This window comes from Rhinolophus sinicus, chromosome 5 (genome assembly GCF_057876585.1).
Source record: "Rhinolophus sinicus isolate RSI-liver-muscle chromosome 5, RSI-T2T, whole genome shotgun sequence".
NCBI classification, from domain to species: domain Eukaryota; kingdom Metazoa; phylum Chordata; class Mammalia; order Chiroptera; family Rhinolophidae; genus Rhinolophus; species Rhinolophus sinicus.
In genome coordinates, this window is record NC_142505.1 from 76,135,769 (window position 1) to 76,148,437 (window position 12,669).

The following is a 12,669-nucleotide window of genomic DNA, read 5'->3' on the forward strand; positions in this document are numbered from 1 at the left end:
GATATTATGTGGAAATATTGAGCTTTATTTTTAAAAGATTTTCTTTTTTTCTATAGACTGACAAAGATGAACAAATCAGAAAAATAAAATCTAGGCACAGTGATGAATTAAATTCATTATTAGGGTATTTTCCCAACAAAAAACAGCTTGAAGACTGGCTTCATAGTAAATCAAAAGAAATTAATCAGACCAGGGACAGACTTGCCAAATTGAAGTAAGTAGTTGCAACATTTGGAGGTGTAATAGAAATCTCTTATTTCATGCTTCCATTTTTAATTGTTTTAAAATTATGTATTGTCATGAAATGGTATGTCTTGTTAATTGACTTTGGTTTTCCTATATTTTATAAATTAAGTAAAATGGTAACAGATAGTGATTTTGGGCCTCTTGTTCTTTGAAAGTTTGCAGAATTAAGTGAGAAGATTAAAATTCTTCTTTATTAAAACGCGATCTGAAACTATAAAACTCCTAGAAGAAAACGTAGGGGGAAAAGCTTTGTTATATTGTAATTGGTGATAATATCTTGGCTATGACGCCAAAAGCATAGGCAACAAAAGCAAAACTCAACAAATGGAACTACATTGAACTTAAAAACGTCTACGCAGCAAAAGAAACAGTAAACAGGGAAAAGGCAGCCTACAGAATGGGAGAAAATATTTGCAAGTCATGTATCTGATAAGGGGGCAATATCCAGAATATATAAAGAACTCCTACAACTCAAAAATTAAAAAAAAATACAACTGGATTAAAAAATGGGCAAAAGACTTGAATAGACATTTCTCCAAAGAAGAAATACAAGTGGCTAATGAACATATGAAAAGATGCTCAGCATCACTAATTATCAAGGAAATGCAAATCAACACCACAGTGAGCTATCACTTTACACTGGTTAGGATGGCCTCAAAAACACAGAAAATACCAAGTGTTGGTGAGAATATTGAGAAATTGGGACCCTTGTGGCACTGTTAGTGGGAATATAAAATGGTGCAGTCCCTATAGAAAACAGTATAGAGGTTCCTCAAAAAATTAAAAATAGAACTACCCGATGATCCAGCAATTCTACTTCTGAGTATATAGTCAAAAGAATTGAAAACCTAATCTTGAAGAGGTATTTGCAAATTCATGTTTATTGCAGCATTATTCATAATAAAGTGGTGGAAGTAACCTAAATGTCCATTGATAGACAAATGAATAAAGAAAATTTGGTGTGTGTGTGCACGTGTGCACACGCACAATGAATATTAATTCAACTTTAAAAAAGGAAATCCTTTCATATGTTACAACTTGGATGAAGCTTAAGGATATTATGCTAAGTGAAATAAACTAGTCACAAAAAGACAATATGTGATTCCACTTATATGAGGTACCCACAGTAGTCAAACTCTTAGAAACAAAGTAGAATGGTGGTTGCCAGGAGCTGGGGAAAGGGGGAGAGGGGAGTTACTGTTCACTGGGTGTTGAGTTTCAGTTTTGCAAGACAAAACTCATCTATTCAAGCTGTTGCACAATAATATGCATATAGTCAACACTACTGTACTTGCACACTTAAAAATGGTTAAGATGGTAAGTTTTATGTTACGTGTTGTTGTTTTTTACCACAATAAAAAAAAAAGTGATTGCTTTTTTTAAATGTCACCTTGAGTGGTGGTAGAAAGTTAAAAATTCCACACACATTTTTGCGGAAGATAGTGGATTTGGCTTGGGCTGTGTTAAATTTGTATTTATTGTGGAAATGCTTGTTAGGGAATAGAATATTGCAGTTTGAAGTTCAGAAGATTGGAAGTTGTTGCTTTGTAAGTGATAACTGGAGTCATGCCACCTTGAAGGAGTTATGCAAAGAGAAGAGAAAGGGTTATAGTCAGGCTCCTGGGAAACGCCAACATGTAAACTGTTGGCAGGCAAAGGAGCAAGTAAAGGAAACTGGGACATGCCCAGGCAGCCGGGGTGAGAGCCAGCTGTGTGGGGTGTGTGGGGTGCCTTGAGGAAATAGTCCTTCACGGGGGCGGGGGGGAGGTCAGCAGTTTTTGGTGCTGCTAAGATGGTAACCTTGGTGAGCAGTGTTCAGTGGTCAGGATGTCTTCCAAATTTTTACTATGACTCAAACAATGGGAAGTGTCAATATGAAGCACATGTGCCCTCACACACATTTATCTGAAACAGATTTCTCAAAATAGTTTTGTCATAACTATGCACAATCTACCGCAATATATTCTGTTCTGTTTCATTTTTAAAAAAATACGCTGAGTTTGAAGCATTCAATTGATCACATGACTTTCCTAGTGCATCTTAACCTGCAAATTGAAAAACCCTGATCTATTAGGTTGGTGCAAAAGTAATTGAAGTTTTTGCAGTTATTTTTAACCTTTTAAACTGCAATTATTTTTGCACCAACCTAATATGTCGGCATTGAAGGCTGGCTAGGATGATATTTAAGAGTTGGATTGGAGATAAATTGTACTCGTGATCAAAGTCTTTGATGAATGAGAGGGATTAAATGATCAGGATGTAAGTAGTTGACAACAAGAAGGAGGTGACAAAGGAAACGTTTTTATGGGAGGGAAGTAATATGGTGAAAGGGTCCAAAGGGAAGTAGGAGAATATTCCCCTCCAATAGATACAGCCAATAGATCCAGCAAGTATATTCTCCTTGCTGAGGCTTTTAACTCAAGATCTAAGACTGTGAACCCCTAGAAACCAGGCAGAATTTCACCTACTCTACCCATTTCTCTGGGAGCAGGTCCATGACCACTGTTGGCAAGTGAGTGTCCTGGGGAGATAGTTCATGTATGTGGAAGTGATTACTGCCGTGACTTCTAAAAAAAAGTACTTGGTTGCAACACACCTTTGTAATGTTTCTTGGCCGAATTTGTCGTATATCTACCTACTCAAACTTTTCAAACTCATTTCTCATGTTTTAACATTGTAATCCATGTTTATTCTTATTTTAGCAAGGAACTAGCTTCAGCTGAGCAAAATAAAAATCATATAAACAATGAGCTAAAAAGGAAGGAAGAGCAGTTGTCCAGTTATGAAGATAAGCTGTTTGATGTTTGTGGTAGCCAGGATTTTGAAAGTGATTTAGACAGACTTAAAGAAGAAATTGAAAAGTCCTCAAAACAACGAGGTAAGTTACCTGCTTTATATTATCAAGGCACTGTGACACTTTTGAATTTTCATGGACAGGTACCTAGTAAGAATGGGAGATTTAAAAACTTGGTTTTGGAGCCAGATGGCTTAAGTTGTAGTCCCGGTTCCACAACTTACTTGTTGTGTAACTTTGTGCAAATTATAGAAACCTTCCTATACTTAAGATTCATCAGCTGAAGATGTAATTACCTACCACCTTGGCTGTCAGGGAGGAGTAAATGAGATTATGGAAGTAAAGCTCTTAGAGCAGTTTTTGGCACAGCTCTAACATTGTGTTATGCATTTTGTGTTACCAGAAAATAATTTGTACAAAGTCTGAATGTATTATGCCCTTTGGAAAAATATTTACATATCAGAGAATTTCAATTTCTTTCATAATGTATTTATAAAGCAAGAAGAATGTCATATATTTACAGAAGATGATGTAACCATACTGACAAAATTACATTTTATATTCTTCTCACTGGAAATATATATTTATTTTCTTAAAATAGCCATGCTGGCTGGAGCCACAGCAGTTTACTCCCAATTCATTACTCAGCTAACGGATGACAATCAGTCCTGTTGCCCCGTCTGTCAGAGAGTATTTCAGACAGAAGCTGAATTACAAGAAGTCATCAGTGATTTGCAATCTAAGCTGAGGCTTGCTCCAGATAAACTCAAGTCAACAGAATCAGATCTAAAGAAAAAAGAAAAACGGCGTGATGAAATGCTGGGGCTTGTGCCCATGAGGTGAGAATAGGGGCTTATTACCGCACACATAGCAGCAACAGCCACAGCACTGCAGAGATGCCCATCTGATGGCTGGCATATGGCGGGGACCAGTAAATACGTCTTGAATGAATAAAAGTTCAAGTCAGGATTCTGAGCCAGTATGCCCCATCTCATGTTACTTACATGATAAGAAATAATTCTTTTGTTTAAAGGCAAGTTTACCTCTGATTCTAGTCATAGGGCAGATACAATCTGTGTGTGTGTGTATGTTTAATTTCTGAGTCTTGGCTAGGGCAAAAATTTTGACAGATTTAGAACTTTTTGCTGATGTAACTTTTTAAACCCAGCAAAAGAATTAGACTGAAAAGCTCACCAGGAGACAAATTTTAAACTATATTATGTCTTTTGCACTTTCAAAAAGAATGAATCAGAGTATTTCTGTTGTTTATTTTTCCCTTGCATTTATAAGAAATTCAGACAATGGTCTATATATAAATAAAATAGAATCAGAAAGTGTGTGATGATTGCCTTGGTGCCTCCCAAGAACAAAGCACAGAGCTGGTCACAGAGACAGACCAGTAAGACATGACCCTCAAGGAGCTGACAGTCTAAGAAAGGAGACAAGCTCTCAGAATTAGACATTTAGAAAGCTGGGCTAAATAAAGTACTTAAATAATGCATTTGTTGGAACCAATTAAGTACTTTATTAAGAACAGAGAAGCCAGTGGACTATGGAATAAAGAATAGGATTTTGGGTGGGGCGTGGGAGATGAGGGTAAGGGGGATCAAATATATGGTGATGGAAGGAGAACTGACTCTGGGTGGTGAACACACAATGGGATTTATAGATGATGTAATACAGAATTGTACATCTGAAATCTATGTAATTTTACTAACAATTGTCACCCCAATGAATTTAAAAAAAAAAATAGGATTTTGAGAAGAAGGTAGGAAGGGGAATGTAAACCATAGGGAAGTTGGTTCAACCCAGTTGAGAGAAGGAAAGGGGAGAAGGAAATGAGAGCAATGAATATAAAGGGAAGGAGAGTATGACCTATACAACAATAGAGGTAGTATCTGGAGTTTGGGGAGTTATTTGTAGGGATTGATTCCCGTAAATTGGGAAGACAGGATTGTACTATATTCAGGCTTAGTTACCACTCTGACTGATAGGTGATGAGTAGCCATTCTGAGGGATTTAATCAGAGGTGTATTTTAGGAAAATTAATGTTAATGTATCAAATGGATAAGACTGAGAAAAACTCTAGAAGCAGAAAAACCAAGAAGGTATGTTATCCTAGAAACCAAAGAGGAGTTTCAGGTAATGTAGGACAGGTCTAAGGTGTGCTTTGTGGTAGCCAGCCTCCAAGATGGGCCCCACTGATCCCTACTTCCTGGTATTCATAGTTTTCTATAGTCTTCATGTTCCAGGATTGGTCTGTGTAACCAATAAAATACAACAGAAGTGATAGCATGTCCCTCTGGGATTAGGTTACATAAGGCACTAAGGCTTCCTGCTCTGCTCTTCTCTTCTTTTGGATCTGGGGGAAGCCAGCTGCCATGTGAGCAGCCCTGTGGAGGGCCCCAGTTGGTGAGGACCTGAGGCCTTGGAACAGCCATGTGAGGGAGTGTGCCGTCTGGAAGCAGATTCTGCAGCACTCAGACCTTGAAGTGACTGCAGCTTCAACAAGACACCTGAGTCAAAAGTACCCAGATACCTCTCCTGATTCTCACATCTGTGAGAAATAAGTGCTGTTGTTTTAAGCTGCTAAGTTGTAGGCTATTTTGTTCTGCAGCAGTAGATAACTAATGTCATCAAGGGTGAAAACCAAATAATTGGGGCTATAGAGAGATGATAAGGAGACAAAAGCAGTAGTATGAAAATGAAAAGGAAGGAGAGGAGTAAGGCAATATCTTAAAAAGTAAAAGATAAAATAAAAGATAAAATTTAAAGTTGGTAGAAAGTGCATGTCGAGGAAATGTGAGCTTAGTTCTGTAATAGTGATATATTTTAAATAGCAGAAATCAACACTTATATTTTGGGACACTTGCTGTCGCAGCTCCCCTTGTTTATTCATTGTTGTACCTCCATAATTCTTTGTGGTTTTTAACTTTGGTGTCTATTTGCTGAATGAACAAGAACTGTAATATCTGGTTCAGTTAGTTATTGCTGTGTATCAAACCTCCTTAAAACTTAGTGCCTCCCAACAACGATTTATTATGATTTTTCAGGATTTTGTGGAATGATTGGGCTTAGCTAGGTGGTTCTCACTTGGGGTCTTTCACGTGGTGGCAGTTAGATGTTGGCTGCAGTCCTCTCCAGGCTCTCCTGGGCTGGACATTCATGATGGCTTGCTCACGTAGCTGGCGGTGATGCTGACTGTTGATGCTGAGAGCCCAGCTGGAGCTGTCAAACAGAATGTCTTCACATGGCCTCCACATGTGTCATGGGCTTTGGGCAGCATAGTGGCTGTGTTACCAAAGGACGTATCCTACGATCAAATATTCTAAGACACAGTAAAGAGAAGCTGCAAGGCTCTTAAGGCTTGGGCGCAGAGACTGGCACATTGTTACTTCCGCTGTTTTCTGTTGGTCAGAGTAGTCACAGAGCCTGCCAAGATTCAATGGGAGGACAGACTTCACCTCTTGATGGGAGGCGTGGCAAAGAATTTGTAGCTAACTTTAATCCACATAGTACCCCAATATCTGGAGTGGCTCCTGTGTACCGTTCTGGTCACCACACATAAAATAAGATGACCTGAAGCTAAATTAAATATATAGTCTGTCAGGTGATGATCAGTGCCGTGGGGAAAAATACAGCGTAAGGTAATAGTACCTGAGGGGTGGTAGGAGGGGAGTTAACTGATGAAGGTGGCATTTGAGCAGAGATCTAAGAAGTGAGGGAGCCAGCCATGCAGCTTCCAGGAGAAGAGCATTCCAGGTGGTGCAAAATCCCTCAGGCGTGTTGGACCTGACGGCCAAAGGAGAAAATGGTTGAAGATGAGCTCAGAGGGGTAGTAAGGAGACAAATTTTGCTTATCCTCTTTGAGGAAACTAATACTTTCATTTAAAGCCCCAAACTTACCAACACTTAATATACGTGTAAGACCACCGTCATGAGTAAAATGTCAGATAAAACTATACCTGTTTATATTTTACTTAGTACTAACTCAGGTTCATTTATTGTAACACCTCATTTAAATAAAAACTCAACTAATGTTTTTCTCCATTTCTCCCAAAGGTTTTTTCAGTACTATATCTGTGTTGGTCTCTTTTACTAAAATCCCCCTGGAAAAGAAATGCTGTCACAAAAATAGGTGAATTGAGTTTTCTGAAAATTTTGAAAAAATAGAGACTCTAATAGGTCTCAATAGCCCATTCTCGGGATATATCTTTACTTTTTCTTAGAATACTTAATTTTTAACATCTTAGGTAATGACCAAAAAAGAAAGCACCAAAACCTGGACCACATCGATAAGGGTTTTTGTGTGTGTGCGCGTGTGAAAATGTAAAACTAAGGTTCAAACTGGGAATGGATGTCTGTAGTTCTCCACAAAGATGTCCCCAGTGAAGTTAATGCTTGACTGTCATTTGGCTATCATAGCTGTGTCACTTTTTAGGTACTGCGCACATAATTTAAGGCTAACTTGTGGTCTGTGATCACAGCATTTAGGAAGTGACGAGAGCATGGAGTTACTCATAATCGCATGCCTTCAGATTTACTTGGAATTTTTTTCATTTCTGTGGTGTAAAAAATTATAGGTCTTCTGTTGTCACAAATCAATTCAGGTTGGCATTTTTTAGTCATAGTATAGACTTTTTAAAAAACATTAACTCAATAGCAGTAGGCAAGAGCTAACCCCTGAGTTTCTAGTTTTTCCCTTAGTTTATTATAAGACTCCCATTAGAAACCAATTCAATTTATTGTACTAATTTAACTTTAATTAAGAATTTGGAATTTTTCTGAAATAAACTTGATAGCTTTTTTAAAAGATAAAATACAAGTTTTATTGTTTTAGAGGTGTCAGCAGCTTCTTCAATTATGTAAATGTCTAATCACTGTGTTGTGCACCTGAAACTAATATTTTATGTGACCTATAATTGAAAAAAAATTTTAAAGGACACTAAACCAGGAAAAGAAGAAACTATATGAGAAAGACAATGCTCAAGTGCTAAGCTGGGTGGTAATGAAGTGAGTGTACACAGTCAGAGAAGGAAGAGACAAGTAAAAGCTGGTTCTGAGAGGAGACTTCTAGGAAGAGAGACTAGACTGCCTTGAAGATTGGGTGGGATTTGATAAGCTTCCGGGAAGGCACTGTGTTCCAGTATCAGGGAATAGCTCTGTTCCATAGGCCCAGGTCATCTCAGACATCTTGAATTTAGAAGGCAAAATGGAAAAAATTCTCCCTAGTTAGCGCTACTGGGCTGCCAAGATTTAAGACAAATGTTTTTAGTGTGAATTTTGTCTACTCTTATTATTTCTCTACTTAACCATAAAAGGGTTGTTTAATAAAATAATGAGAACAAACATATATATAGTAACTGTCATATTAGCTAGAATAGCAGCAGTAAACTGAGTTAACAGTTTTTGTGCCGTAAACCCCAATGTAGCATTTGGCTATACGGTTTCCTTCCTTCTTTCCATCACTTTTTTTACTTTTTATTTTGAAAAAAATTTTAGACTTACAGAAAAATTACAAAAATAGTACAGAGAATTCACGCATAACCTTTCACCTAACTTCTGATGATCACAATTTATGTAACTGTAATACAATTATCAAGAAATTAACATTGGTAGAATGCTATTAACTAAACTACAGACCGTATTTGAATTTCAGCAGTCTGTTCATAAATGTCTTTTTTTTGTTTCAGGACTCAATCCAGAATCCCACACTGCATCTAGTTATTATCTCTCCTTAGGCTCCTGCAGTCTGTAACAGTTCTTCAGTCTTTGTTTTTCATCATCTTGACACTTTTGATGAGTGTTGTCAGTTAATTTGTAGAATATAGCTGTTTGGAAAACAACATAGTAATAATTGTTATGAGCAACAAGTACCAGTGGATACTAAAATCAATGGGCAAAAGTTTGAGGAGAAACAGGATAATTACATAGTTTCAATCGATGTATCTCTTAAGATATTTGTTAATTACAAAAAGAAAAATAGTAACTTTATAATGGATAAATCTGGTTGACACCATCTTAACCAAGTGAGTGAGTTTAACATCTCCAGTAATAAGTCATACTGACATCATGTACCCATTGATATGATGCCCTGAGAAGGGTATAGTATCGCTTCTGTGATATTATTGCCAAAAATACATAACCTCCGTCTCTTGAGAAAACAATAGATAACTTAATTTTTAACTGTGTTTTCTATTTAGGCAAAGCATAATTGATTTGAAAGAGAAGGAAATACCAGAATTAAGAAACAAACTGCAGAATGTCAATAGAGACATACAGCGCCTAAAGAATGACATAGAAGAACAGGAAACACTCTTGGGTACAATAATGCCTGAAGAAGAAAGTGCTAAAGTGTGTCTGACAGATGTTACAATTATGGAGAGGTTCCAGGTAAGTTTACTGTAGTTTGAGGTAGAATAAAACTTGTTTCATGGTGGTTTGAGTGTGAAGTGTGAGAGTGTTAAGAACAGTAGCCACTATTCAGGCACAGATTGTGTTTAGAGTTCCCCATCCTAAATTATTCATAGATTATGAGGAATTAGTAGTCTTGTTTATTTTCATTTTCAGTCTGCTTGCTTTTGCTTACATCATTGAAATTATTAAAAATTAACTTCATTTTCATCCTATTAAACTTTGTTCAAATTGATCTCAAAGTAGTTGTAAATTTAGATTAAAAAATAATAGCAATTAATTTTTAAAGATTTTTGAGTAATGACAATGTAGTAAGTTTCTTAAAGGAAATACTGTTTTATTCTTAAGATGGAACTTAAAGACGTTGAAAGAAAAATTGCACAACAAGCAGCTAAGCTACAAGGATTAGACTTGGATAGAACTGTTCAACAAGTAAACCAGGAAAAACAAGAAAAACAACACAAATTAGATACAGGTAATACAGTCTATTTCCTCCCTTTCCCATTAAAGACGTCAACACTTCCAGCATATGCTTGTTACCATAAATGTTACACCTGTTATATAGACAAGGAACTTGCCTTTCTTCCTTCCAGCCTGCAGTGTATGCACTCTCTTTTCTCAGAAGCATCACTACTCCTCAGTTTCCTCTCTTTGCACAACACATTTTGAATGACGAGTATCAAATGAGCTGTCCTCTTTCTCAGTCATACCCACAGGGCAGGTATGACTGAGAAAGAGGACAGCTCATTTGATACTCATCATCCAGGAGAGGACAGAGAGCTGGTTTGGGGGCTGCAGGGTTCTTGTGGCACTTTTGTTGCAGTAGGTGGGACCCATAGAAACCAGCCTTTGTGGATTCAATAGACCTATAAAACTGGAAGGATGCTGCTCATAGCATTTTCTGTACCCTCACATTAATCACTGTGTCAATACATTTTTCTGTAGTTTCCAGTAAGATTGAATTGAATCGTAAGCTTATACAGGACCAGCAGGAACAGATTCAGCACCTAAAAAGTGTCACAAATGAACTCAAATCAGAGAAACTTCAGATATCCACTAATTTACAACGTCGTCAGCAACTGGAGGAGCAGTCTGTGGAATTATCCACTGAAGTTCAGTCCTTACACAGAGAGATAAAGGTAAGAATATTCGTACATGTTTGTTTTTAAAATTAGTTCAAATGTATGAAATGTTCTTAGTATTGTAGTAATTAGAATTATAGTTACTGTAAGGATAAAATGAAAATGGTATAGTAATTCTTTGTGTGGCTCCTGGGTGACAGAGCTTGTACTAACAGGTAAAGATTTCTGGGAGAAGGATTTCGGTCATAATAAGGAAGCATTGGCTGCCTGGTTAATTTAGTGAACTTCCTGTTATTGGAGGTGGTGGCTAACTCTGTATAAGGATTTCTGCTTGTATGGGAGCTTTGTCTTATTTACAGATTCTATATACACGTCAGACACTGCCTCTCAGTCATAGCACCTTTCCTATTTGATTTCAGATGTAGTCTTGGAATCCTTCCCAAAACAGTGAACAGGCACTTAGTTGCTACATGGAGTGGAACCCGTTTGGAATCCCTCATCTTGATTAATCAAATCTAAGACCCAACCAATTACATTTTTGAACAGTTTTAGAAATAACAATCTTACGTAGGTTTTCATAATTATATACATTTAGTAAGCACTAAATATATTACTGAATCTGCAGTTACTATAAATGTTCTTAAGTATTTTTAGATTACAAAGTATCAGAGGCTTAGAGTATGATATAAAATAGTACTACCTTACATTTGTATAATTTTTAGTGTTTATAAAACACTTTGACAATAAGCCACTTAGTGTCTCAGTAACCCTCTTTAGATATGTGACTAAATCCCCTTTTACAGAAAATGAAATTGAGACTTTTAGATGTCCCGTGACTTCCTCAAGTTCACACAGCTAAGTAAGAATAGCAGGGTTAATTTCAGATACTAGGTCTTCCGACATCGACTACATTTGACTTCACACTACCCCATTCACTTCCCAATACGATAAAATACACCTGCATTGAGGTAATACTAAATATTCTTTTCTACCTTTGTGGATTCATTAGATATTTCAGGTTCTTAAAATGTTTGAGCATTATTGTTTTTTTTTTTTTTTTTTTTTTTTTTTTTTTTTTTTTTTTTTTTTTTTTTTTTCTTTCTTTTTTTTTTTTTTTTTTTTTTTAAGATTTTATTGGGGAAGGGGAACAGGACTTTATTGGGGAACACTGTGTACTTCCAGGCCTTTTTTTCCAAGTCAAGTTGTTGTTCTTTCAGTCTTAGTTGTGGAGGGCACAGCTCAGCTCCATGTCCAGTTGCCATTGCTAGTTGCAAGGGGCACAGCCCACCATCCCTTGCGGGAGTCAAACCGGTAACCTTGTGGTTGAGAGGATGCGCTCCAACCAACTGAGCCATCTGGGAGGCAGCTCAGCTCAAGGTGCCATGTTCAACCTTAGTTGCAGGGGGCAGAGCCCACCATCCCTTGCGGGACTCGAGGAATTGAACTGGCAACCTTGTGGTTGAGAGCCCATGCTCCAACCAACTGAGCCATCTGGGAGGCAGCTCAGCTCAAGGTGCCGTGTTCAACCTTAGTTGCAGGGGGCAGAGCCCACCATCCCTTGTGGGACTCGAGGAGTTCAACCGGCAACCCTGTGGTTGAGAGCCCACTGGCCCATGTGGGAATCGAACCGGCAGCCTTCGGAGTTAGGAGCATGGAGCTCTAACCGCCTGAGCCACCGGGCCGGCCCGAGCATTATTGTTTTGAATGGTTATCATATAATATGCTGTAGAGATATTACAAGGCTAAATAATGCAGATTTCTGATTAGTAAACTAGTTTGTCACTTAAAAGCCCCTTTCCTTCCAACATTGGTGTGTACACATTAATATAGTTGTGTACTAGTACATTTTTCTTACCGTAAAATACTAGTTGGTCTTAGCAAACTAAGCTTAAGGACAACAGTGTCCTTTACAGTCATATTCCCCCCTATAAAAGAGAGGTATGGAGTGAATGAGCTTCCTTGTTCTTTGGTCACACAGGCTGGGCCCCTGCAAACTCATAAAAACTTAAACCTGAAGCCACATGCTCATATAATTGGGAGTACATGATGTAGATTAAGAATTGAGACAGTGGCTGAGGCAGTATATCGCGGTGGCTCAGAGAGAGACTTGGGAGCTGGATGGGATTTGAATCC

At 37.6% G+C, this 12,669-nt stretch overlaps 2 protein-coding genes across 3 annotated transcripts in view; one reads left to right on the forward strand and one right to left on the reverse strand.

Annotated features, from left to right (window-relative positions):
- RAD50 (RAD50 double strand break repair protein) overlaps positions 1-12,669 on the forward strand; it is a 92,779-nt gene that overhangs the window by 37,787 nt on the left and 42,323 nt on the right. For both annotated transcript variants that reach the window (XR_012489778.2, XM_019756106.3), the window contains exons 11-16: positions 57-214; positions 2,949-3,124; positions 3,642-3,879; positions 9,244-9,433; positions 9,803-9,929; positions 10,400-10,593. Coding sequence is in view for 1 of the 2 variants with exons in the window: in XM_019756106.3 (XP_019611665.1) it covers positions 57-214; positions 2,949-3,124; positions 3,642-3,879; positions 9,244-9,433; positions 9,803-9,929; positions 10,400-10,593 (1,083 nt within the window). In the remaining variant the exon portion in view is untranslated. The remainder of the gene's footprint in view (positions 1-56; positions 215-2,948; positions 3,125-3,641; positions 3,880-9,243; positions 9,434-9,802; positions 9,930-10,399; positions 10,594-12,669) is intronic.
- KIF3A (kinesin family member 3A) overlaps positions 8,835-12,669 on the reverse strand; it is a 143,117-nt gene continuing 139,282 nt past the window's right edge. Inside the window, exon 18 of the mRNA XM_088798598.1 lies at positions 8,835-8,871. Within this exon, the coding sequence (XP_088654724.1) occupies positions 8,850-8,871 (22 nt within the window). The 3' untranslated portion in view covers positions 8,835-8,849. The remainder of the gene's footprint in view (positions 8,872-12,669) is intronic.